Source organism: Ursus maritimus, unplaced genomic scaffold (genome assembly GCF_017311325.1).
Source record: "Ursus maritimus isolate PB19 unplaced genomic scaffold, ASM1731132v1 scaffold_22, whole genome shotgun sequence".
In the NCBI taxonomy this organism is placed as follows: Eukaryota; Metazoa; Chordata; class Mammalia; order Carnivora; family Ursidae; genus Ursus; species Ursus maritimus.
The window spans coordinates 14760047-14785469 of NW_024424675.1; the positions used below are offsets into that span (position 1 = coordinate 14760047).

Consider the following 25423-nt stretch of genomic DNA (forward strand, 5'->3'; position numbering starts at 1 on the left):
TTTTTTTTTTTTTTAAGATTTATTTATTTATTTATTTAAGAGAGAGGGTGGGGGATGAGCAGGAGGGGCAGGGGGACAGGGAGAAAAAATTTCAAGCAGACTCTGTGCTGAGCACGGAGCTCGATGCAGGGCTCAATCTCACGATTCTGAGATCACGACCTGAGCTGAACCCAAGAGTCAGTTGCTCAACTGACTCTACCACCCAGGTGTCCCTGGCCTTTCCATTTATTAGCTGTGTAGTATTGGGCAAGTCACTTAACTCTCTGCCTCAATTTCCTTGTCTTTATAGATGAAGATGTGTCTGTACTGGGTGTCATAATATTGTGTACACTGTCAGGTTGTTTAAAGGCTCCAATAAGTTAACAGTTATAAAATGCTTAGAATAGTTCCTGGCACAGAGTGAATAGGTGTGTATAAATAAATAAAGCTTTTAAGTTTGTACAATACTACCAGTGAATAATAATAATAAATGCACTGGAATTTATGAAATCTCCACTCCATTCCCTCCAGCAACTAGTCCACTGTGTCCTATGTAGAATAAATGTTTAGTAAATGTTTGTTGAATAAGCATTGGTCTGTATAAGATAATTGCCTCAGTAGTCATCATATACCATTGCAATGAGGCATTTCAATTCTGAAATGCCCTGCAGCTCTTTTCTTAGAATTGCCATCCAAGTTGATGGCAGACATTACTGACAATGGCTACCCCGATGTTCTACTTGGTAGTACATAAAAATATATATATATATTAGGAAATAGCCAGAAGTCATCTGAAGCCCAACATTGTGATATTCTGTCATGTAATTACAGACAACAGGTCATATGAAAACATTTTTGGAAAATGAAGGATGAGAATGATTGTCACAAGTGGCTTTTACTCTGTCCCCCAAAAGCATCATTAAAACACGAATTCCAAAACTGCTTTCAGTGATGGCAGTACTTATTTCAATTCAACAAATCACCCCTACTTATCTACCATGGCCTGCTCAAGGCTAGTGGTATTGAAGTAGAAGCGATTAGCCCTGGGACTCATGGCTGGAAATAAAGTGTGGGAGGCAGGAACCTAAAGGAGGAAATTAGCCAGCCTACAGAACTCACTGTGGTGGAACACTGCCTTTTGAAAAAATGGCTACTTTGGATGGGTAAGTCCTACTCTGGTTACCTTATTAAGTTACGTCCATCAGGAAAATTCTCCCTAGAAGCATTATGCCAAGGGAGGGATTGCATATTCCTTGTTGACCAAGAAATTGCAAAGTGGGGGCTCCTGGCTGGCTCAGTCAGAGGAGCATGTGACTCTTGATCTTGGGCTGTCAGTTCGAGCCACATGTTGGGTGCAGAGATTACTTAAATAAATAAAACTTTAAAAAAAATTGCAAACTGGAGGCATGGGGTCCAAACAGAGTGCATGGAAATGTTTTCTTTGGCTCACCCAATGTTGCCAAATATTTTAATGAAGGAGATTTTATGCTAATAAAATGAATTTCTTGCTCTTCTTGAAAAATCAAATCAGCAATGCTGGGCCTGCATTCCCCATGTTGGGCTAGAATGGAGTGGTTTCTGCCCCTCTTAGGATGGTTCCCTCTTTACTCATTTAGGTTTTACCTGTTTCACTCCTGCAGGCATTTGGGTTTGTGGGACACTTGAGAAGACTGAAATATCATAGATGTTTGGCCACAAAATTCATAAAGGAGATGCCTGTGCCTTGCATGGGAAGGACTGAAGCAAAGGGAACGTGGGAAAGAGCCCTGGGACATCAGTAGAATCATCCACTGGGCCTGGTTCTCTGGGTAGAATAAGGTGGGAGAAAGCTTCTCAGCCTCCCAACCTCCCAGCCTCCCAGCCTCCCAGTCTGCGGTCACCAAACTCAGCTGCCTGGGAAACAGGGCAGGAGGGAGCTCCTGTTCCATGGGCATCCGACCTTCCCCATCTATATCCAGGCAGGTTTCTGGAACCACGTGGGAGATAAATCACATTTTTTCCCCAATGTGACAGCTGGCTAACATTAGCCCTCTGGAGAAAGACAGGGTAAAAGAAAATTCTGATGGAGGAGAAAAGAGGTGACGGCAAGCCAGCTTTCATGAAGGCAACAGTATGTGGCTTTTTTTTTTTTTTTGGCAACTGGTGTCTTGGGGGTAACAGGCTGCAAGTGTGTTCAAAATGAATCCAGCAAGCTTATTTTTGCCTCGTATCAGGTTTACAGACATCCCATGTAGCTATACGCCCTTGGGAAACCAAGCTCAATCATCAACTTGAGTTAAGTTGAAGGAAAAACAAATCTCTGCTTATCAAGGTTATGCAAGACAAAGCCCTACATCCCAGAAGCTGACATAATGTATCAATTCTGAGAGATTTTGCTTAAAAGCAGATAAATGTTCAATAAACATGCAGGCAAACATGTTACAGTTATAACTGAGGATAAAGAGACCACCAAGGTTTGGTGCTGGATTTTGAGGTAAGCTTTGGAGACATGCTTGCTTAGTCCAGGGGTCACACCCCCAGATGCCTCCAGGAAGGTGGATTGCACTGCAGAACCCCAGGGGGCGCCATTCACATCGTACAGTCCTTTGTTTTAAAGATTTTACTTTTAAGTAAACTCTTCACCGAATGTGGGGCTTGAACCCACAGCCCTGAGGTCAAGAGTCGCCTGCCCCACCAAGCCAGCCAGGTGCCCCTCAGACTATACATAAATTGGCAGTTAATGAAAAGGATGGACATGAGCAAAGCAACCAGACCTAATGCAACAGGGCAAAGTGGGGCCATGGCCAGAGTTGGAGAGGGAATGCCTGGAAAGGGGCAGCTGCCACTCACCTTCAGCCCTATTATTGCCCAGACTTCGAGAAAAGCTGGAAAATGAATTTTGTGTGTGTGTATGTGCGAGAACTCCTAATTTTAAACCACTGAGGCCAAACTAAGTACATCTTGAGTCCACATTTGGCCCAGAAGCTGCTCATCTCTACGCTCTGCTCGGAGGGGCAGAGTTTGTCTAGAATTTTGGGGATTGAGTCAAGGTGAGCAATGCACCCACAGCAATCGTGGAGCGAGAGAGGCGTGCTGGGAAATTCAGTGGACCGGCAGCCCACCACGCCCACCTCCTCGCCCCAGGGGCCGGAGGTGGGTATGGGGGACTGAATGCTGGACTAAGGAATCTGGGGGCTCCTCGGCAGGTTTTTGTTTTTGTTTTTTTTTTTGCTTGATACTTATCAGGTGTCTCTTATGATATTCCGGAAACAAATTTTATTTATTAATTTAGTGAGGATCTATGGTGGCAAATATATCAGACTGATGTTTAGAATACTGTGTTAACCAAGGACAGTGGGTACGAAATCTAATTGACCGTTCCCTCATGGAGAGTGCTTGTAGAGGCAGCTGTGGATCAGCGAGTGCTAGATGGTGTTAAACACACCAGCCACACTGCAGCCAGCGTCGGCTGCCTTCTCAACTCCACTATAGAGCAAAGAAATCCAAGGTGTTATTAAAGGTCTTTTACTAGGGGCGCCTGGGTGGCTCAGTGGATTAAGCGTCTGCCTTCTAGCTCAGGTCATGATCGCAGGGTCCTGGGACTGAGCCCACATCAGGCTATCTGCTCAGTGGGGAGCCTCCTTCTCCCTCTCCCTCTGTGCTCTTTCTTTCTCGCGCTCTCTCTCAAATAAATGGATAAATAAATCTTTTTTTAAAAAGTCTTTACTAAAGACTTTATTAAAGGTCGGATAACTTGCTAGAGGGCTCCCAGTTAACAGCAGGATTAGTGTTTGAATATGTGTTAGAATCTGAAGTCTGAATTTCACTACTGCCCTACTTTACTCTGAATTCTATGCTAATAACAACTTTTAAGGAACCACAAAGGTAACTTAATTTGCAGCTGAAATACAGAGATGTACAAACATCATTCTCAAAGAGTTTACTCTGTTACACTAAAAAGGCATTCATGTATAAAAAGCTAAATGAGTTAAATAGAACAGCTAAACACAAGAACTGAAAAACAAAGAATGCCTATAGCAGTAATACAACCCTAGAATTAAAGGTTGTGACATCATCACTGAAAGGTTGAATAATTCCCCTTTATAGATACGTGAGCTGAAATGCAAAAACCAAATTCCTTGTCCCGATCAAAAGACTCGGTGGGGGTCACCACCTGTGACTTTATTTCTACCCAGCCCTTCCCAAAATATTCTTTTTTATGAGTTTGAATAAAATAAGCATAAAATACTTTCATATTTTACTGGAAATTGTGATAAAAACAAAAGAACAAGAAATATCAGTTTTCTCAATTTAATGGAGAGATTCCTGGGATCCAGTTAAATAAATTTCAAGGAAAGAAGGTTCAAAGACAGTATGTTAGTTGCACCAGATTTTGCATAGTTGGGTGGAGAAAATTGTGCAGAACGAACTACAGTGTTAGGTGCCTGCCCTCTAGTGGCCAAATGGAACCATTACAGTATTTTGTCCTTCAAAACATGGAAAAATGGACTTGTTAAAACTAAGATTTTATTTAAAAAAATGTATATCCTTCCTCTTTCCAAAATGAACAGAAGTGACTTTATTTTTTTTTTAAATGATTTTTTATTATATTATGTTAGTCACCATACAGTACATCCCCGGTTTCCGATGTAAGGCTCGATGATTCATTAGTTGTGTATAACACCCAGTGCACCATGCAATTCGTGCCCTCCTTACTACCCATCACCGGTCTATCCCATCCCCCCACCCCCCTCCCCTCTGAAGTCCTCAGTTTGTTTCTCATAGTCCATAGTCTCTCATGTTTCATTCCCCCTTCTGATTACCGGAAGTGACTTTAAAATATAACACAAGTGGATCAGTAAGAGGATAACTGGAAAGGCTTTTTTTTTTTTTTTACAAGTTTTGCAGAAGGACGTGATGCCATTTGGTACATCAGTTGAAAAGACTTCCACCCAGGGCATTAAAAATTTGGATCTGACAATCAAGCAATAAAAACTAGGATTCAAGGAATTTATTCGAGAGGGTAATATAGTAAGTAAGGGGGTCTTCCAAATTCCAAATATTTATTGTACTATTGGAGGTGTTGGGATGCTGCCCTGCCTGAGTCACCTAGAAGGTACAGTCCCTTCCATGTAGTGGTTAGGATGACGGCATCTTGATTCAGACACCAGATGAGTAAGGGGCAAGGTAGTCATCAGTTTTAACCGAATATCAAGGGCAAGGCTTATAATTTCATCATGTAGAAATCCAGTCCACTCAGGACAGATGTGGGCAATGAGGATGGCTTTGTCAGAACTAGCTTTTCCCTCAAGATAGAACTTCCTCAAACACACATACAATTGGTACCTTGAATTTATATTACCTTGAATGAAATTAAATAATGTATCCACTGCATATTTCTAAGGAATTAAAAACATTTCTTTTTTTAAAAAAGATTTTATTTATTTATTTGAGAGAGAGAGAGAGAGTGCGCACAAGAGGGGGAGGGTCAGAGGGAGAAGCAGACTCCCCACTGAGCAGGGACATGGGACTCCATCCTGGGACTCCAGGATCACGAGCTGAGCCAAAGGCAGTCACTTAACCAACTGAGCCACCCATGCGCCTGGAATTAAAAACATTACTAAAAACCTCCTGATGTATATATTCTGAAGCATTTCAGGATGAAGTATACTAATATTTACAACCTACTTTGAAATACATCAAAAAAGAAGATAGAATAATGGAGGATGGCTAGATAGATACAGATGTGATAAAGCAAATGCATCGAATGAATTTAAATTGTGGAATTCAGGTGATTGATATATAGAAGTTCATTATACAGTCCTTTCAACATTTGGGTATGCCTGAAAATTTTTATACTAATGATGGCAAAACTATATTGTGAAGAATCTCCAGAGTGAGTTAAACGCAGAAGACAGCTCTAAGGAGCTGAATAAATTCATTGGTTCACTAAAGTTTTTGTCATATCTGTGATCACATAAAAAATCATCAACATTCACATGGTATCTTTGTTGGAACATGTGTAACAGCTGCTTACATGTATATGCATGAATTTGTATTAATGTTGGTCTCTTCCCCCAGACTGTAAGGCCTATGAGAGCATGTGATTTTTCTCATCATATATATATATAATATGTATATATATATAAAATATATATAGTATATAATACCCAGCATGGAGATTGGCAAAGTCGTGTTCAAAAATTTTTTTATTGAATGAATAAATGAAGAAATCTGCATTTTATTTGCAGCTCATGTATAATTACTACATATATGATCAATGACAAGGCCCTAAAACTAAAGAACCACCTGTTATGCTACTATAAGAAAAAATTTTTAATGAATGAATCAGTGAGTGAATGAAGATGCTGCTGTTTCTCTTGTCTGTAGAGTATCTGCCTTTAATTCAGAATTACAGCAGTTTATTTAGAAAGAGATTAAAGGGAGACACTATTTTACTTGTTATTCTTCCTGCCAATTTTAATTTATTAGAAATATTTGATATAGTCTCCAAAGAAATCAGAAGAAATGAACTCTTCATAGTTGGGCAGAAATTGTGAGTTTTTCTTTTTAAAATGAAGGCAGACCAACCGTCCTTAACATTCATCTTGTGGGGGTGTATCTTTCGAATTAATGAAACCGAATCACTTGGCAGAGACTATGGTCAATCACTCACAGAACAGATTCTGGACAAGTCCCTGGGAAGAGAGTTTCTCCTGGAGCCCTACTGGGGTTCTGTGATAAAGCTGACATTTTGGATGGAATAATGACTTTTTAATTCCACATAGGGAGAGTCCCAAGTGAGACACAGATGTAGGACTGCAAAGCACTGGTTCTCAGCGTGTGGTCCCTTCACCAGCAGCATTGACATCACTAACAAACTCATCAGAAAAGGAAATTCACCCCAGACCTACTCAGTCAGAAACTCTCAGGCCAAGGCCAGCAATCTGTGCTTTAAGAAGTGATCCAGGTGATTCTGAAGGATGCTGAAGTCTGAGGGCCTTGCTACTCAGAATCTGGTCCTACAGGGGCACCTGGGTGGCTCAGCTGTTAAGCGTCTGCCTTAGGCTCAGGTCATGATCCCAGGATCCTGGGATCAAGCCCCGCATCGGGCTCCCTGCTTGGCAGGAAGCCTGCTTCTCCCTCTCACACCCCCCCTGCCTGTGTTCCCTCTCTCACTGTCTCTCTCTGTCAAATAAATAAATAAAATCTTAAAAAAGAAAATAAAGAAAGAATCTGGTCCTACAGGTCAGCAGCAGCATTACTGGGAAGCTCTTTAGAAATGCAGAATTTTGTGCTCTGCTTCAGAACAAGGAAATCTGAATTTGCATTGTAACAAGATTCCTCAGGTGATCTGTATGCACAGTAAAATTTGAGACTTGCTCTAGAGCATGAAAAACTTTGTCATTGAGAGTCACACTTTTACAGTCCCTATGGTATGGGGCCTGACATGGACTACAGTATTCAAATTTCTGGGTGTATTGCTGTTTTGGGCAGATGACCCCAAAGCTCCTTATTTGAATCCATTGAAATCTGAAACATTGTTATGGAGGAAGTTTGTAAAAGCAGTGAGATGAACCAATCATTGAGTAGTTTTAACTCAAATTCATATATAGTCTTTTCTTGAGAACTCATTTACAAAGACTCTACTTCCTCCATTTTTTTTTACTGATATTAGGCAAATCAATCTACCATGATAAGCAACCGTTCCCTTTTTTAAAAATGTGTTGTCTAGTTAGGGCTCAGTTTTTTCCAGGGAACCCAATAAAATGCCTTGTAAACTCCAAAGCTGTAGATAGAAATGAAAGGGATAGTGTCATTATCTAAAGACCATCTCCAAAAAGGCAAACTTTCTCCTCCTACGTTATTGGATGCTTTAAAGTTCAGGGATTGTGAGAAACTATTGTTTCTATAAGTTGGTATTTTGCTAAATTATTATTTCAGGAGTAAGATTTTCATTTAAAGAGAATCCAAAATGACTGGGAAACCTCATCTTTGATTTTAGTGCCACGTTCTTGAGCCATGGATGAGGTATCAAGCTTCTGTTTTAGAAATACTAAATGACACCCAGTGCTTTCCCTTAAGTTAAACACGGTAACCTTATGAGTTGTACCACCTTGAATTTTTGCTGTTGTTATCTTACTGGTGACATCCACACCAGACCATATAAAACCTTTTTCTTTTCAAATAATCAAATCCCATCAAAGATGCCTACAATGCCATACACTGCATAAAGAAATAAATTATTTTACATTCCAGCTCACTTATAAGAACACATGAATGCAACAACTTTAAAAGTAGGCTTCTTGGAATAAATGGAATTATGGTGTTACTAAACAACTTTCCCTTCAACATCAAAGTGATATGAAGACCACTAACACACCTTCCTTCCCTTGTATAATACACACATAGACGATACAGGGAACTCTCGAGGACCAGAAATTTTGGCTTTGAGGGTTGAGTAAGGTTTGGGGCATCAGGTTCTCTGTCTTAGATCCTAACTTTCTCCAAGGGTGGAAATGAACACTTGGTGAATAAATGTGGCCCCTATAACTTTGAAGTTTTGAGTTGGGGGAACTGAATTTTGTCCAGAAGCCAATGTACAAACGAATCAAATGGAACCCACATACACAAACGTCACCACTGAAGAACAGTATAATAGCCAGTGATGTAAAGGGGGTGGAATATTGACATTTGATTCAACAAAAAATTCAAAGGATGCTACCATCTCAGGTAAAGGTCTTATATTCTGTGCTAAGTTATCCAAGCAACAAACTATAGAGGACAGAAAGAGGAATGAAGGGTAGTCCTTGTTAACAGTTACTAGAAAACTGCAGTTTTGTTATTGAGATAGTACAATGGGGTGGAGTGCAGACTCTTGCTACTCCAAGTATGCTCCGTGGAACAGCATTACCCCATCACCTGGGGCCTGTGAGAGATGCTGAGCCTCTCCCCACCCCAGACCTGCTTACTCAGGATGCCCTAGTCTGCACATCAGACTTCTGGAAATGCTGGTGTAGGACATGAGTTCTGGAGCTATATGGCTTGGATTTCAACACCAACACTGCTCCTTACTTGTTGTGTGACACTGGCTAGGAAATTGAATCTCTCAGTGCTCAAGTGTTAATACATGAAAGGGCTCAGAACGGTCCCAGGTACATAGTAAGTGCTCAGTAAAATGCATCTGCATTCCCCAACATGTTAAAGCAAGTCATGTCCAAATACTGCATTTGGACATTAACAATGTCACATAGTATTTTGTAATCAATACATTGGATATTTACTTTTTTATCTTTAAGGTATATTTTAAAAATATAAAATCAGAAGTGTTACTGATGTCTCATCAGGCATTTCTATAACCGCATGAAAACATTAAACATTAAAAATGGTTCTGAAGCCATTTTTAAAAATTAATATTTTTAAAAGAAAAATATATATACATCTACTTGCTAGAAGGACATACACCAAAAATGTTAACAGTATCTGCAAGATGACTGAGAGCTTTTTTTTGTGTGTGTGGTTTATTAGGTTTAAAAAATTTTTATATACTTTTTTTAAAATAAAGAAATAGCTATAAATATTATAAAGCCTTTGTTATAATTCAGATTAGGCAACTTTCTACAATTTTACTAACCCAGTGTCCTGAACGACGACTTTAAAAGCCACAAAATAAACCCAGCAACTCAAATCTCTATTATTCCCTAACTTACATAAATATATGTTGGATTTATATATAGGTATCTATCTATCTTTTCACATGATCTGAAACAAATGTCTAGTGGTCAAAGCATGGGGGAATTTTCAACTTGCCTACTTATTTGGTTTGCAAATTGCTCTATGAAGATAATTTATTAAAGTATTACAAATCTGGGAATATTTTGCAGTCCAATGAAGTCTTTAATTTTCAAATAGAAATGACCTTTATAACTACCAAGTTAAAAGGATTATACTAAAAAAGTCTTTGCTGCTAAAATAGTGTCTCCAGTGTCTGCCATGTCCTAGATAGAATTTTCTTTTGAGAAAACCATAGCTACTTATTTTCAGTGGCCTCATTCAAACAAACTTACATCATTACGAGGCAAGATAAAGGGCACACCGGTGTTCAAAGGTGTGGAATGACTTTTCCTTCCTAGCGTTACATGGTAAGGGCAAATGATTTTTTTTCTTGAGTTTCAAAAATGAGGTCATTTAGGGTTTTGACATTTCAAAGGAAAAAAACTATATTTTCTCTGTTGGACCATTTGGAATATATGGGATTCAATGCCTCTAAAATTATTTCTAAAACTGAAAATGTCTAAATATCCCCTAAATTTAACAAACACTATGCATTTACTGAAAATCCTTTCTGATCACCACTGCTAGAGGAGAAACAAAAATAAAGCTGACCTAAAATGCTACTTCTGTATTTTTATATCCATTAGCATTGCATTCTCTCTAAATAGATTTTTGATATTTGATGTTTGGTGCAAAGATAAGGCTTTGAAAGGATGGCAGTGTGACAGGATCCCTGACAACTTGAAGGCCCTTCCTCTCCCATTCCTTAGAGTCACATTTTTTTGCAATCATGAGAAAAATGGTCTCTCTGGTGCACCATGAGTAAAATACCCCCTTAGGAGACTTTTTATCTCAATTGTTGTACTATATAAGCAGAAACTGGCAGTGTCTTGAAATGTTCTCTTCAACTGAGTGTTCACTGCTTGGAGAACCTGGCTAACGAGTATGTAGAAATCGATGATAGAAAAAGTATTGTTTCTAAATAGTGACAATATATGCAATTTCACTTGAAAACGCTTTCTTTGAACTTCTATTTCCTAGAAAATAAAACATACCCAGTTGAAAAAAACAGATTCCTGTTCTCTAACTGGAGAAGGATGTTATTAAGGATTATTTCTGTCCACGTAAATTATCTTTACCTTGAATTGTATTTTATTACGTACATTAGTGAGCTAAGGCAGGTAGAAGAGAAAAGTGTCCCAGAGCTTCTGTTAGATTTCTAAGACATATTGGTGTCTGTAGGAGCAAAATGAGACATTCACTGAGTTGTCTTCTCTTAATCTTTTCGAAGGCCATTGGAAAGAAAAAGTGCTATGATCGCTAAAGAACTAACAGAATTAAAGATGTAACTATTGCCAAACATTCAAATTCTGGTTCCCAGACAAAAAAATTCAGAAAAGGGCATTCATTCTTGATTTTCAGTATAAAACAGCTGCTATTCATCCTTATTGTGCTCCCTATAAGCAGAATTCAACATGGTGGTGGTTGAGTGCGTGATTTACTGAGACAGTGCTCTCAGGAGAAAACTGCACGAAGGTGAGGAAAGCAGAGGAAGACCAGGAAAGAAGATTAAGTTGAAATGTGGTCTCAGCCTGGAGTCCAGCCTCAGCCTGATCTCATGGGGGCTCAGGAGTATGAGTCGTAATACAAAATTGCTCACCCAGAAGCAAGAGACCTGGGCTCTTATTCTCCTGGATCTTTCAGTCGCTCGGCATGGGTTACCCCCTTCCAAGAACAACCTACCAGACATCTCCAGCAAAGTAGCTCCTATCAGCCCAGGCCAGTCCTCTGGAGACGTCTGCGGCCATGAGCAATCTACAGCCCACACCTGCAGCAGCCCTGTGCCCATGGGTGAAGCAGCACTAAAATGCAGATCTGAGGGGCACCTGGGTAGCTCTGTTGGTTAAGCCTCTGCCTTCAACTCAGGTCACGAGCCCAGGGTCCTGGGATTGAGCCCTGTTTTGGGCTCCCTGCTCATCGAGGAGTCTGCTTCTCCTTCTCCCTCTGTGCGTGCTCTCTCTCTTTCTTTCTCAAATAAATAAAATCTTTAAAAAATAATAAATAATAAATAAAAAGAAGGTCTGGGTGGGACACTGATAGCATCTGCTTGGAGTGTAGGAACACCCCTCCTTCTGTGAGCCCTACACAAGCAGTGAGTGCTTGGACTAAGCCCTCAAAATTCACTCAGGGGGCCTAGGTGTTTCTCATTTTTTTTTTCCTTTCTGCAGAAGCTAAGCATAGATGTTGAAGGCACAAATAACTTTGGAAGTATATTCATGTCTGCTAGGCATAATTTTCTGGCAGTATAAAATTTTCCTATAATCCTATTTACTACATACCACAATAAGCATTATTTATGAAACTTACCAGTCTAACTTTAAATTTCACTCTCTACTAGTCCTATGGGACATGATTCTGGCAGTGTAAATAAGAGCCTGGATGTTACTCTTATGTTACTCTTATCTTGAATATTTTCCTTTCTTTTCATTTTTTCTTATGTTCAATTAGCTCAGTATATCTTAGATGAAAAATTTCTAAAATTCCATATAAAAAAAGAAGGAAATAATCATAGATGTGTCAGAAATGTATTTACATACGTTCACTGAAGATCTGTTTAGAAGAGTGGAATATTTCAAATATCCAGTAATAGGGGATTGTTAAAATAAATTATGGTATGGCTATACAATTGAAAACCATGAAGTCATTAAAGGCTATGTCACAGAAGAATATTTAATGACATGGAAAACATTTGCAGTAAGTGAAAATAAAAGGTTAAAATACAGATTGTGAATATTATCCCATTTTATGAAAAAGTAAGAATTGCACATAAAAAGACTGGCTCTGTATACATTCCATATTTACTGTGTTATGTCTGGGTGGCTTAGGTGTTTGAATTATAGGTAATATCTTTGGGATTTTTCTTTTCTTATGTTTAGTTTAAAATTTTTCTATGATAAACCTAGGTTTCTTTTAGAATAAGAAAAAAGTTATTTAATAAATTATATCAACTTGGGGCGCCTGGGTGCCTTAGTCGGTTAAGCATCTGATTCTTGGTTTTGGCTCAGGTCGTGATCTCAGGGTTGTGAGATCAGGCCCTGAGTCTGCTTCTCCTTCTCCCTCTGGCCCTCCCCCCACTTGCATGCTCGCTTGCTCTCTCTCAAATAAATAAATAAATCTTAAAAAAATAAATTACATCAACTTTAATGGACTTGGCTATTATAGTTATCCAAACAATTTTCAAAATTTCTTCCTCCCATTCTGATAGTTCTCCATTTTTTTCCCATCTTTCTCCATGAATCTATCTTCAGAATGTTCAAATGAAGTATGAAAATAGCTTATTTCTTTCACTATTTTTAATAATGGTTTTACCTCCTATCATTAAAGTATATTTCACTTTTTTGAAAACTAAAGGACTGCCAGTCTACATAGAAGCTTTATATTTTTAACTTTCACTTCTAATAGTTCTAGTTCCTTCCTTAATTATTCTTTGCATTGTGACATTTCATTTAGAAAATATACCAATTATTTGGGAATATGCATTATAATATATAAGTATACAATGTAATAATAGTAATAAACATTTTATGGTTCATACTACGCACTAGGTATTTGTATTAAGGAGTTTATGTATTCTAAGAAGTCACAAAAGCACTTTGAAATCCTGCACTTTAGATTAAAGACAAAAGATTAAAGACAAAAGAAAATAGTAAATGACATGATGATCATATTCTTTTGTAAGTGCTTTAGTCACCTCTAAGCAATATGAAATCAGTTAGAAACTTTCACCTGAAACGGCCAGATGTGGACTGTTCAAAGCAGGCACAAAATAAGATGCTGGTGTGGGCACAGAATACCAGAAGAGGATGAAATATGAAAAATTCAGTCAATCATGTAGATGTTTTATGAGACGATGCTGAGCTCCACCAGAGTTTTTCCAATGTGCTGTTTTCTTCTCCTGACGTGTGATGCTACATAGGCAAAGCCAGCCAATGGGTGTGGAAATCATGATTAATACACATAAGATTAGAGCGCTTGCTCACCTCTTTCTTTACTTCTTCTTCATCTTCCAGTGTCAAAGCAGCCAACTGTTTAGCTCTTTGCTCCATCAGATTCACATATCGTATTGGATTTGACAAAGCTTCAATCACATCTAAATAAGGAAGAGACATTTTAGATCAAAGGTCCCAGATACATTGATTATCCACTATCCACCCATCCATCCAACCATTCATCCATCCATCCACTCATCCATCCATGCATTCACTCATCATCTGTCTACTCACCCACCCATCCACCGAATTGTCATCCATCTTCTACTCTTCCATCTACCATGTAACTCTCCACTCATCCATCCTTTGCTTCAACCTCAGGAAGACAGAACTCAAAGGAGTTCAGCTCTGACAGCCAAACTGGACAGGCTCCAACCCAGGATACCTCAATATTCCATAGTTTTTAGTTTCTTTTTGAAGGGTCCATCCATTCTAACAATGGCCCACGCATTTGTCCTATTTGGCCCACATGGTGTTTCATAAATGAAGGAAGATATTTCAAAGAAAAGCCTGCTTTCCAGACTGTTGAAACAACCCAAAGACTTGGCAATCTAAGTATCATTCACACATGATACTGTCTAGCTAGAGTGAGTTATGGCTGCCATCTCTGGATTGGCATGTGCTCCAAGTTTGCCATAGTCTCCACCACTCCCCAATACCTTACACTTCACACTATGAGTATTTAAATTTATGATTCCTGGTTGACATTGTCACAAGTTAATTCCTCTAAACTTAGGATTTCACCCATGAAAAGGATCTGGCTTCTAAAACTGGTTGAAGATAAATTCATTGTACAGGTCTAGATACACTGTTATAGTACCAAGTAGCATGGGTTAGAAATTGCTGGACAAGAATAATACCACTAGTAGATAAATATACTCAATATTTTATTGGGATTTCAGTGAAATGAAATTAAAATTTATTCACAAATTGCTTGAGCAATTTAATCAACATACATACATAAATAGAAGTGATTCTGAGGCCAGAATTTCCTGCCTATTTTTGGTCCAGTTTTCCTTCCACTAAACCACAAAAATAAGGATGGTCCCAGATAGAAACATCCCCTTGACTTAGGTTGCTTACCTGCATATGTATCTGGGACATAGTCTTTCACCTCTATGTAGACAAAGACAGCTGGGAGCGTCAGAGGCTGGTTCCTCTCATTCCTCAGACAGATGTAGTGATAGCCTAGAGGGTGACATTAATACTGTGTATTGCATATTTTCTTCACAATGTTAGTTATAACAGAGGAACATCTATGTGATGGAAATGTTTATTTTAGGTGACTTTGGATGACAAACAGGTCACTTCTTTCTCATTTTAATCACATGGTTTTATGTGATATTATTTTTCTCATCAGACAGGAAAACAATGTTGATTCTGATTATTTTCCTTTCCAAACATGTTTTTCCCCACAAAAGAGAATTTAAAACTGTATGTCATAGACTGAATTATTGGTCCAAATTCTTCCCCTGTATGTGATTTCTTGACTTGGGGCTTAGCCATATGCTTTGCTTTAGACAGTGGGATATTAGTGATGTGGTGCAAACAGAGGGTTAAAATGTGCTTGCAGAGTCAGGCTTGCCCTTATGCCTTCCAGAGGGTGGCCATAAACGTCCATACTGTGCATACCACTGTTCCTTCCACCTGGAAGCCTGAATGAGAGCACGTGGAACAGATCTAACTCCAGCCCTCAGTCTAAAGCACAACTGCATGGCTGAGCCCAGCCAAAATCTGCCAACCCACAGACTTAGGAGCATGAAGATAAAGCACTTGTTGTAAGCCACTGAGTTTTCAGGTAGTTTCCTGAGTCACCGTTTAACAACCATGTAAGGTAGCGATGGTTTTCTTTACAGCTTTGGTAGTTTCTCACCACACTATCCATACCTGGCCGAATCGCCTGTACTGGCAAGATCCGGTGACCGATAAATTTACCCCCTTCTTCATAAACTGCTATCCTCAAACAGGCCAGCGAAGGAAGAACCACCTAGAGGGAAATTCAGGATACAAGTGGTTACAAGAAGGAGCAACTCCAAGAAAGAATTAGAAAGATAATATTCAAATTTGTCCTGTGTTTCCAAATTCAAGTAGAAGTTTCTACTTAGCGATTGACTAAAAGTGAAGTTGTTGTTCTAGAACTTAGATTTTCAAAAGGAATCCCAGAGCTATGGCTTTGTCTATGTCTTATCACCTTGTCATAAGGAGGGATTTGTTCAACATGTAGACCATTTACTTTTTTTTTTATTATGTTCAGTGAGCCAACACATAGTACATCATTAGGTTTTGAGATAGAGTTCAGTGTAGACCATTACTTTTGACACGAACATTCTCAATATGGAAATGACGAAAGTTTAAATATAAAGTTAGTAGTCTTATCACTATTTGAGCATTTACTCTTACATTTTCTTTTTTCCTTTTCTTTGAGAGAGTGCGAGCGTGAACAGGGAGGAGAGGGGAAGGAGAGGGAGAGAGGAAGGAGGCTCCACACCCAGCACGGAGCTCCATGTGGGGTTCATTCCCGTGACCCTGAGATCATGACCTGAACTGAAATCAAGAGTTGGATGCTTAGCCGACTGAGCCACCCAGGTGCCCCTACTCTTATATTTTCAAAACAAATTGCTTTTATACTTTCAAAGCAAAAGAAAACATGCAAAAATAGAGCTTTCAGGGGCGCCTGGGTGGCTCAGTTGTTAAGCGTCTACCTTCGGCTCAGAGCGTGATCCTGGAGTTCTGGGATCGAGCCCCATGTCAGGCTCTTCTGCTGGGAGCCTGCTTCTTTCTCTCCCACTCCTCCTGCTTGTGTTCCCTCTCTCATTGGCTGTCACTCTCTCTGTCAAATGAATAAATAAAATCTTAAAAAAAAAAAAATAGAGCTTTCAGAATGGCTTTCAAAATGAGATTGCTTTATAAATAATTCCCAAATTAGCAACAATTGCTCATCCCCCCCCCCCCACAATGTAAAACGTGTGGAGAACACGAGGATAATTGTATCCTTAAAAAACTTAATTTTGGTAACAAAAGCAAGCTAACATTTGTTGACTATTTTCAAAGTGCCAGACATTTAAAAATGTTTTCACTGTATTGGGGAATACATATTAATAACTCTTTGAAGTAGACATTACTTTTGAATCTGATTAACATATTAAAAATAGTGGGAACACAAAGACCTTTAACATAGATATTCTCTTTGCAGAAGACAACCTTTCTAGATTTTTTGGCCAGATAAAAGCAAAGGGCATGGTAAGATAGTCTATTCCACTTTCTTTTTTTTTTTTTTTTAAAGATTTTTCATTTATTTATTTGACAGATTTAGAGACAGCCAGCGAGAGAGGGAACACAAGCAGGGGGAGTGGGAGAGGAAGAAGCAGGCTCATAGCGGAGGAGCCTGATGTGGGGCTCGATCCCAGAACACCGGGATCACGCCCTGAGCCGAAGGCAGACGCTTAACCGCTGTGCCACCCAGGTGCCCCGTCTATTCCACTTTCTACTAGACTATTGTCTTCCTTTGTGTGACAAGCATGTTTGAAGGTTTTTGGTTTGTGGTTTTTTTTTTTGTTTTTTTTTTTTTTTTGGTGAAGGCAGACAGAAGGCCCAGTCGAATGGAAAGGTTTTAACTCTATCAGACAGAATCCAGAGTAGAATGATCAGCTGCCAGAGACCTGAGGTTATAGGAAGTTTAATTAATATATGTTTTTAGAAGGTATGGATTTCCTTCTCTCTGCTACCATATTATTCCCTACTTCTCACTTTACTTCATTTCAGTTACAATGAAAATATATCATTTACCACTTGTGTTATGAGAGGATACGAATTAGTTTATATGTTTCTCTGGTCTTCCAAATGAGGTATACCAGAATTAAGTGAGTCACAACACAATTCTGAAAATCCAAACAAGAGATTTACAGAAATCCTGAACAATTTTTAAGATAGCCCCCAAAATGCTATTGCTTTATAAATGTGTAAATTCCCAAATTAAGCAACAAATAATTCTTCACCTAATTTTTTTTTTCTCAGAGTGAAACACCTAGAATATGCAGTTACATCTCATATCAAGGATATGAGACCAACCTTTTTGAACACAATGGGCTCCTCTTCCCAGACAGGATTTACAGCATTTCCTTGTGATGTTTTGGTCTTAAACGCCTTCCTCCTCGTGTCCACAGGCAAACCAAACATATCCACTTCCACGTAAGTCCCAACTTTCTTATCAGAAAGAAACTGACCTGAAATAATCTAGAAAATAATAAAAAAGGAACTCTTGATGAATGAGTTAAGTGATATAAGAGAATACTTTAGGGAGGTACAAATGCGGGTTGAATCACAACCAAAATGAAATGGAGGCAAGAGTACAAATAAAATTGCTCTTTTGGTTAAAGAATTGGTAGAGGCACATTGAAAATGCTGAGGTTAGAAAGAGTCAGTTAATAAGACCAAATTGTAGAGGAGAAAATAAATGAACAAACACCAAAAGTTTGATCCGATTATACCTTTTGTACCTGAGACACATCTGTTAAATGTTGAAGATTGATCTTAGAGCCAACTGAATATAAAGGTTTTCTAATACTTAAAGATGTTACAAGACAATCATTTTAGCATGATTATAAATGAAAATAAAAGATTATTTAAGAATACAACTTTAAAACATAACAAAGTAGAAACTCCAGCATTTAAAAAGTTTCCTTTGGTTCATAAAATTCAACTCGAAGAAGTGATTGTAACACTATGCTATTCAATTCTCAGAGTTGTTATACTTTTATTTTTCTTTTTTAAGTAGACTCCAAGGCGGGGCTTGAACTCACAACCCTGAGATCAAGACCTGAGCTGAGATCAAGAGTCAGACACTTAACTGTCTAAGCCATCCTGGTGCCCCCAGAGTTGTTATACTTTAAATAAAAAGCCACAGTGATAATAAAAACAAAACCCAAATATTGACTTTAAACCATCAAGCCCAGTTTATCATCACTCCTAACCCCAACCTGTTAGTCATTCACATGATTATGGGTATCCTTGCTCAGATATAAAATTTATGGATATTGTAGAGTTCAAAGAGTTTAAAATCACATATTCTGGTGGCTAGGAGCTTTCTGAGCTCAAGTCTGTGAAAGGGGACCCTGTCAGAGGCAAATTACCAAGACTACGGTGGGGCCAGAAGTGGGACACGATGTCAGCCTGAGAATGGCCCTCAGAGGCTCAGTGAGGCCCATGAGCTGTATGCTGATGTGGTCAGAAATTCCAAACCAGTTAGAGAGAAAAACCAGGAAGACCCTGTCTGAATTTGCCCCCAGGATAACTCATTTCTCCTGAATGTTCTCTTTAGCCTGAGTGCCTGGGACCTGCCAGCAATAATCTCTATTTAATTTGTGCTTCTACATGAGAACAACTTAGCAGATATCTTATACGTGTGATACTTCCAAGTTATGTGAGTCACACTGGGAAATCAGGTGCACCAAGGAGTCTGTGTGCTCAAGGTGTTCTGTTAAAGCAAAGGTTCTGTGGATGCCTGGGTGGCTCAGTCAGTTAAGCGTCTGCCTTCAGCTCAGGTCATGATCCTGGGGTCCAGGAATCAAGCCCTGTGTCGGGCTCCCTGCCCAGGGGAGAGTCTGCTTCTCCCTCTCCCTCTGCCCCTCTCCCAGTTTGTGCTCGATCTCTCTCTCTCTCAAATAAATAAATACAATTTTTAAAATAATAAAAATAAAGCAGAAGTTCTTAACTCAATTAACGACACTGACCTTTGATGTTCCCATCAGTAGAATAGGATGGTGGAACAATTTCTGAGCTCCCAAGTCGATTCTGGCACTAGGAAGTCTATGTCAGAAGGTCAAAACAAAGGCACCACTGGACGGACAGGAGCTGCCTCTTGGTTCTGGCCACCATGTGAAAGGCGGGATGGGACAGCAGCCTGGCCTGTCCGTTCTGAGGACACTGACGGCTCGAGAGCAGTGTCTCCATTCTAGACTCAGGCAGCACTTCATGTCTGTTTGGGTCTCAACTGCTGCCCCTCAACTCACTTTCCTATTTCTATGTCATCATCTTGTAACTTACATTTTCATGGTGGAATTTTTTTGAAATATTTTAAAAGATTATTTATTTATTTATTTATTTGAGAGAGAGGGGAGGAGCAGAGAGAAAGGGACATGCAGGCTTCCTGCTCAGCATGGAATCCAATGTGGGGCTTGATCTCAGGACCCTGAGATCATGACCTGAGCCAAATCCGAGACCCAGACCCTTAACCGACTGAGCCACCCAGGTGCCCCGAATTTCTTAAAAAAAATAAATAAGCAAGCAAACATGCACAAAACAAGATAAGCTGGCACACAAGAACAAACTTATTAGTTTGATCCAACTGTAACAATAATTGACAAGGGTTCTAAAAATAACATTTTGTCAGTGTGTGATGCTTAAGAGTTTATCTTAAACTCGGCAGGAATGAAACATCCTTTGCTGAAAAGGATTTCCCAAAATAAATATAATCTCGAAGCTCTAATTCTGCCAACTTCACTCTTCAGATATATAGCATGAAATGATTTCAAAAGATATTATTTTGAGACACTTCACTGAAATTTTATTTTTAATCTTTGGTGTCAAGTGACATAAATTTTAAAGTAAAAATGGGCTTAACAAGCTTAGGGTAGATAGAAATTAGCAAAACTGTTACCCCCCCCTTTTTTTTACATAGTTTTTCATATGCCTTTGGTTTAAGGTCAGTCCATAAATTGCATTTATGTCCAATAAAAAACATTTCTCAGTTCCACAGTTAGCCAGCTAAATAGGAAAGAAAGGAAACTTTAAAGAAGTAGAAACAGTCACAACAACCAAGCGCTTATAGAATTCACATAAAAATCTCCTTATAAAATGACTTTTCATTCGTAGTACAAAATATTTTCTTACAGCTAAAAAAATTATATCTGATGTAACATCAATTTCAAAGGTGGAAGAAATAATGCTGAATTAATATTTTAGGGTCAGATGTGTGTTTAATGAAGCAATTCTTTTACTTAATATCATTACTCTGTGCTTTAAGTCCCTGAATCCTCTGGTAGATTTTCAAAGAGGTAATTTGGGAGCTTTTATTCAATATTTAACAATTTATTGAGAGAATACCTTTTTTTTCTCTAGTTTGCTCACGGTGGCTATTTTTCTAGAAGTAATGGAAAAATAAAAGACCAAAAGATTTCTCCAACATGGGTTGCTGATATTTGTACCAAAAGAAAGACCGAAATCAAGCAGAGAAAGACAATTATCATATGGTTTCACTCATTTATGCAACAAAAGAAATAGCAGGAAGCTCAGTAGGAGAAGAAAGGGAAGAATGAAGGGGCAGTAAACAGAAGGGGGAATAAACCATGAGAGGCTATGGACTCTGGGAAACAAACTGAGGGCTTCAGAGGGGAGGAAGGTGCGGGATTGGGTTAGGCCGGTGATGGGTATTAAGGAGGGCACATATTGCATGGAGCACTGGGTGTTATACGCAAATAATGAATCATGGAACACTGCATCAGAAACTAAGGATGTACTGTATGGTGACTAATATAACATAACAAATAATTATTATTAAACAAAACAAACAAAAAAAAAAAAAAAAAAGAAAGGACCGACCATGGCGACTCTCACCAACTTCCTTTATTGATTTAGGGTCCAATTTTTATCTTATTAAAGAATAGGGCTTAGTTCCTTTAGCTCATGCATGTGACTTCTGAAACTTGTAATTCAGATTTAGTCCTTAAAGGAAAAATGCATGAAAGAGGTGGAGATATTGCTAGCTCTAAATTTTTGATGACTAAGCTACTTCCTTACGCAAAATAGGTATTGTTTGAGACTTTGGTTGGGGACAGTTTTGTAATAGAGAGGTACATACCTTGACAGATAAAGTGTTGGCCACTATCCCATCCACGATGCCTTCGGTGAATGGATCAAAATGCTTGTCAGGTCTCCTCATGAACTCTGGCTTTAATCTGTAGCCACTTTTCCCATTGTATTCGTACATCCCCATATTTATCTGCATAGCCAGGTCTGGGTATCAAAAACACAACCCTTATTGTGACAATATTTGTGTTTAGAGCAAGAAAGTAAGATTGTATTACAGTCCACTTTTACTACCCTTCCTAAAAAGAAATATTTATTCATTGTAGAGATTTAGGAAACGCAGATAAGAAGAAAAAAAAAAAGTCACACTGTAATCTCCAAACCTAGAGATAAACCACTGCCAACTGCTTGGTATATTTCTGGTTTTTCCTTCAAATATGTTTTGAACAGGTAGTGGGTCCATTTCTCTAAATGTTTGTCTGCTTTAACACCTGTACAAATTCTTCATTACCTATAATGGTTTGATGAATATCATTGTCGTGAAATCGTTGAAGCCACTGTTTTTAAGATTTTTTTTTTTTTTTTTTTTTATTTATTTGACAGAGATAGAGACAGACAGTGAGAGAGGGAACACAAGCAGGGGGAGTGGGAGAGGAAGAAGCAGGCTCATAGCAGAGGAGCCTGACGTGGGGCTCGATCCCACAATGCCGGGATCACGCCCTGAGCCGAAGGCAAACGCTTAACCGCTGTGCCACCCAGGCGCCCCTGAAGCCACTGTTAATGGCATTATTAGGAGTGACATTTCTAGGTCAAAAGATGCGTTCCAAGAAAAAGATGTGTACTTTTTTATAAGTCTTGCCAAAATGCCCTTCAGAAAGCTCATGCCACTTTAAACCTCTAATCCATGCTTCTGAGCCTTCCCCATACCTCACCAACCACGAATGCTAGAATTCTTCTTTTTTTAATTTATAGGAGAAAAGGATTTCCTTTTTTAAATTTGCATTTCTTTTGTTACTTACCACCTACATCTAACCACACATTGACTCCTTTCTAATGGACAAAACTCACTGCCAAAGTTTTCCTAAGGCTCAGTCAGCCTATGAAATGGATGTCCACACTAATTGCAATTCATAAAGTTTAAAAAAAAAAAAAAACATTTTAAAGTCATAGGGAATCTGGGAAGCTGTTTAGATTGTTCTAGATTGTCTGAGTCATGACTCATCTCTGCTTAGGTGGACAATAGTGAGGTGATTGTAGAATTATTTCGAAGTTCCACATAACCAATCCTTTTTAGAGCAAGGAAAATATGTGAAATTTTACCTGTCAATGTATTAAGCTATGGTAACTATGATAGCACGATTGGACAAGGTACTAAAATAAGAAAATGACCCACTTATCATACTTGAAAAAATGGACACCAAAAGCCTAAAAAACCACAATAGCAAATCATATGTTCTAAAAAAGAACACACAACAAAGAAGTAGAGTTTATCCCAGGAACAAAAGGATAATTACATATTAGGAGATCTATGTACTCACAAAAGAAGAAATGAATATATGGTCATCCCAACAGATGTCAAATAGACGTTTAATAACACGAACATAAATTCCTAAAGCACCGATAGTCAATTAGGACAGGTCCACACAGTAATCCCCACTTTTCCATGGGAGATGTGTTCCAAAACCCCCAGTGGATGTCTGAACCCACGGATAGTTCCAAACTCTGCATATACTATGTTTTTTCCTATACACACATAGCTATGATAAAGTTTCACTTATAAATTAGGCATGATAAGAGATTGACAACAGCTAATAAAGTGAACAATTATAACAATATGCTGCAATAAAGGTTTTGGGAATGTGGTTTCTCTGTTCTTCAAGATATCTTACTGCACTGCACTCATCCCTCTTTTCGTGATGATGTGAGACGATGAAATGCCTGCGGGATGAGATGAAGTGAAGTAAATGTGTAGGCACTGGGCCGTAGCATTCGGCTACTTTTGACCTTCTGACAATAAGTCAGAAGAAAGAGCCTCTGCTTTCAGAGCCCTGCTGACCGCAGGTAACTGAAACCAGGGAAAGTGAAGCCACAGATAAGAAGGGCGATTGTACTCCTTTAGTGTGTGAAAGAGTATCTGTCTCAGCCACAGCCAGCATCTACTCAATGAAATTCCCCTTAGCATCAGGATGAAGAGAAAGCTGCCCACCCTTAATACTATTATTTAATATTCATCTAGAATGGTCAGTCCAAAGCACTAGGAAGGGAAAAAACATAGATGTGATTAAATTGTTGCGAGGATGTGTCTACCTGAAAAACCCAATGGAAGCTACTGGCAAAATGGGCTATTATGAGAGCTTGGGAGGATGATTATAAAACATATTTATTCATAAAATAAATACACAAATATCAATATCCAGAAACAATTTGCCAAAAATCTAATGTTTTCATAAAAGGCTTTCATCTAAGGAAACTAGACCTCAGATGAAGACGGGTGATTTTGCTGAAGGATCTAATGTAAGAACTTTGAAGGTGTAGAGAAAAGCATTCTTTCTGCGATAAGAAAACTGAAAATTAAAAGGTGTTGGTTTTCTTCAAATTTCCTCAAATTATAAATTTAATGTGATTTTGAACAAAACAATTTTTTTCCAGTGGGGAGAGGTAAACACAATGTAACAATTAAACTAATGTGAATTTAATGTGATTTTATTCAAAATCCCATTTCTTTCTCAGTGGGGGAGAGTGAAATAATAATAAGTAAATTAAATTCATTTGGAATAGAAGTCCCACTGGCAATGGCAAGAAACAACTAAAAATTAATAGCCGTGAAGGAGAATTTCCACTTCCACATGTTAGACCATAGTATTAAACATTACAATAATAACAGTGAGCTATTGGCTCCAGGAAGGCAGACAGATTTATTAATAGACAAGAATATAACTGGAAGAAAATGAACCCAAATTAACCATACCAAAAAAGGCTACATCTATTAAGCAGTAATTTCAGTTTAGTGTAAAAAGGATTGATCTCTTCCTGATATTATATATCACAATTAAATTTGGATGGTTGAAAGAGTCAAATTCAAATAAAAGAGAAACCATAAGAGAAACAGAAGTAATTACGGATCTAATCCTGGGATGGAGAGCTGTAATAATAAAAACAAACCAAGACTCCATAAAATAAAACATTAATCAGCCCAACCTCACTTGTTTCACAAAATATGACAACATGCCCATTATATAAAAAATGCTGTTATAGGGGTGCCTGGGTGGCACAGCAGTTAAGCGTCTGCCTTGGGCTCAGGGCGTGATCCCAGCGTTCTGGGATCGAGCCCCACATCAGGCTCCTCAGCTATGAGCCTGCTTCTTACTCTCCCACTCCCCCTGCTTGTGTTCCCTCTCTTGCTGGCTGTCTCTCTCTGTTGAATGAATAAATAAAATCTTTAAAAAAAAAAAAAACAATAGGAATGTCAGTTGGAAAAAGTCCTTTAAAAAAAAAATGCTGTTATAAGTGGACAGGAAAATTGACAATGGTCCTAAACATGCACTTCATAAAAGCAGAAATGTAAAAATCAAAACACATATTTAAAATGTTCAACCTCAATAATAAAGAAATAAAATTAAAGCAACGAGATAATATTTTGTCTGGAATATTATCATCATCATCATCATCATCATTATTATTTAATGGTAATACTTAACCAAGATCTCAAACGAGAGGGAGCATTTAGTATCATATATCGCTGATGGAGGAGAAATCCAGTGCAACATTTTTTTTTAACTTGTTAAAGGTACAGATTTTTTCAATTAATTTTACTTTTTTTCATCATGATAAGTGTCCTC

At 38.5% G+C, this 25423-nt stretch overlaps 1 protein-coding gene across 4 annotated transcripts in view; it reads right to left on the bottom strand.

The window, feature by feature from the left end:
• PLCB1 (phospholipase C beta 1) overlaps positions 1–25423 on the bottom strand; it is a 660507-nt gene that overhangs the window by 111587 nt on the left and 523497 nt on the right. For all 4 annotated transcript variants that reach the window (XM_040637987.1, XM_040637985.1, XM_040637986.1 and 1 more), the window contains exons 19-23: positions 21637–21791; positions 17850–18014; positions 15669–15768; positions 14865–14969; positions 13773–13882 (exon numbers count right to left, since the gene is read on the bottom strand). In XM_040637987.1, the coding sequence (XP_040493921.1) occupies positions 13773–13882; positions 14865–14969; positions 15669–15768; positions 17850–18014; positions 21637–21791 (635 nt within the window). The remainder of the gene's footprint in view (positions 1–13772; positions 13883–14864; positions 14970–15668; positions 15769–17849; positions 18015–21636; positions 21792–25423) is intronic.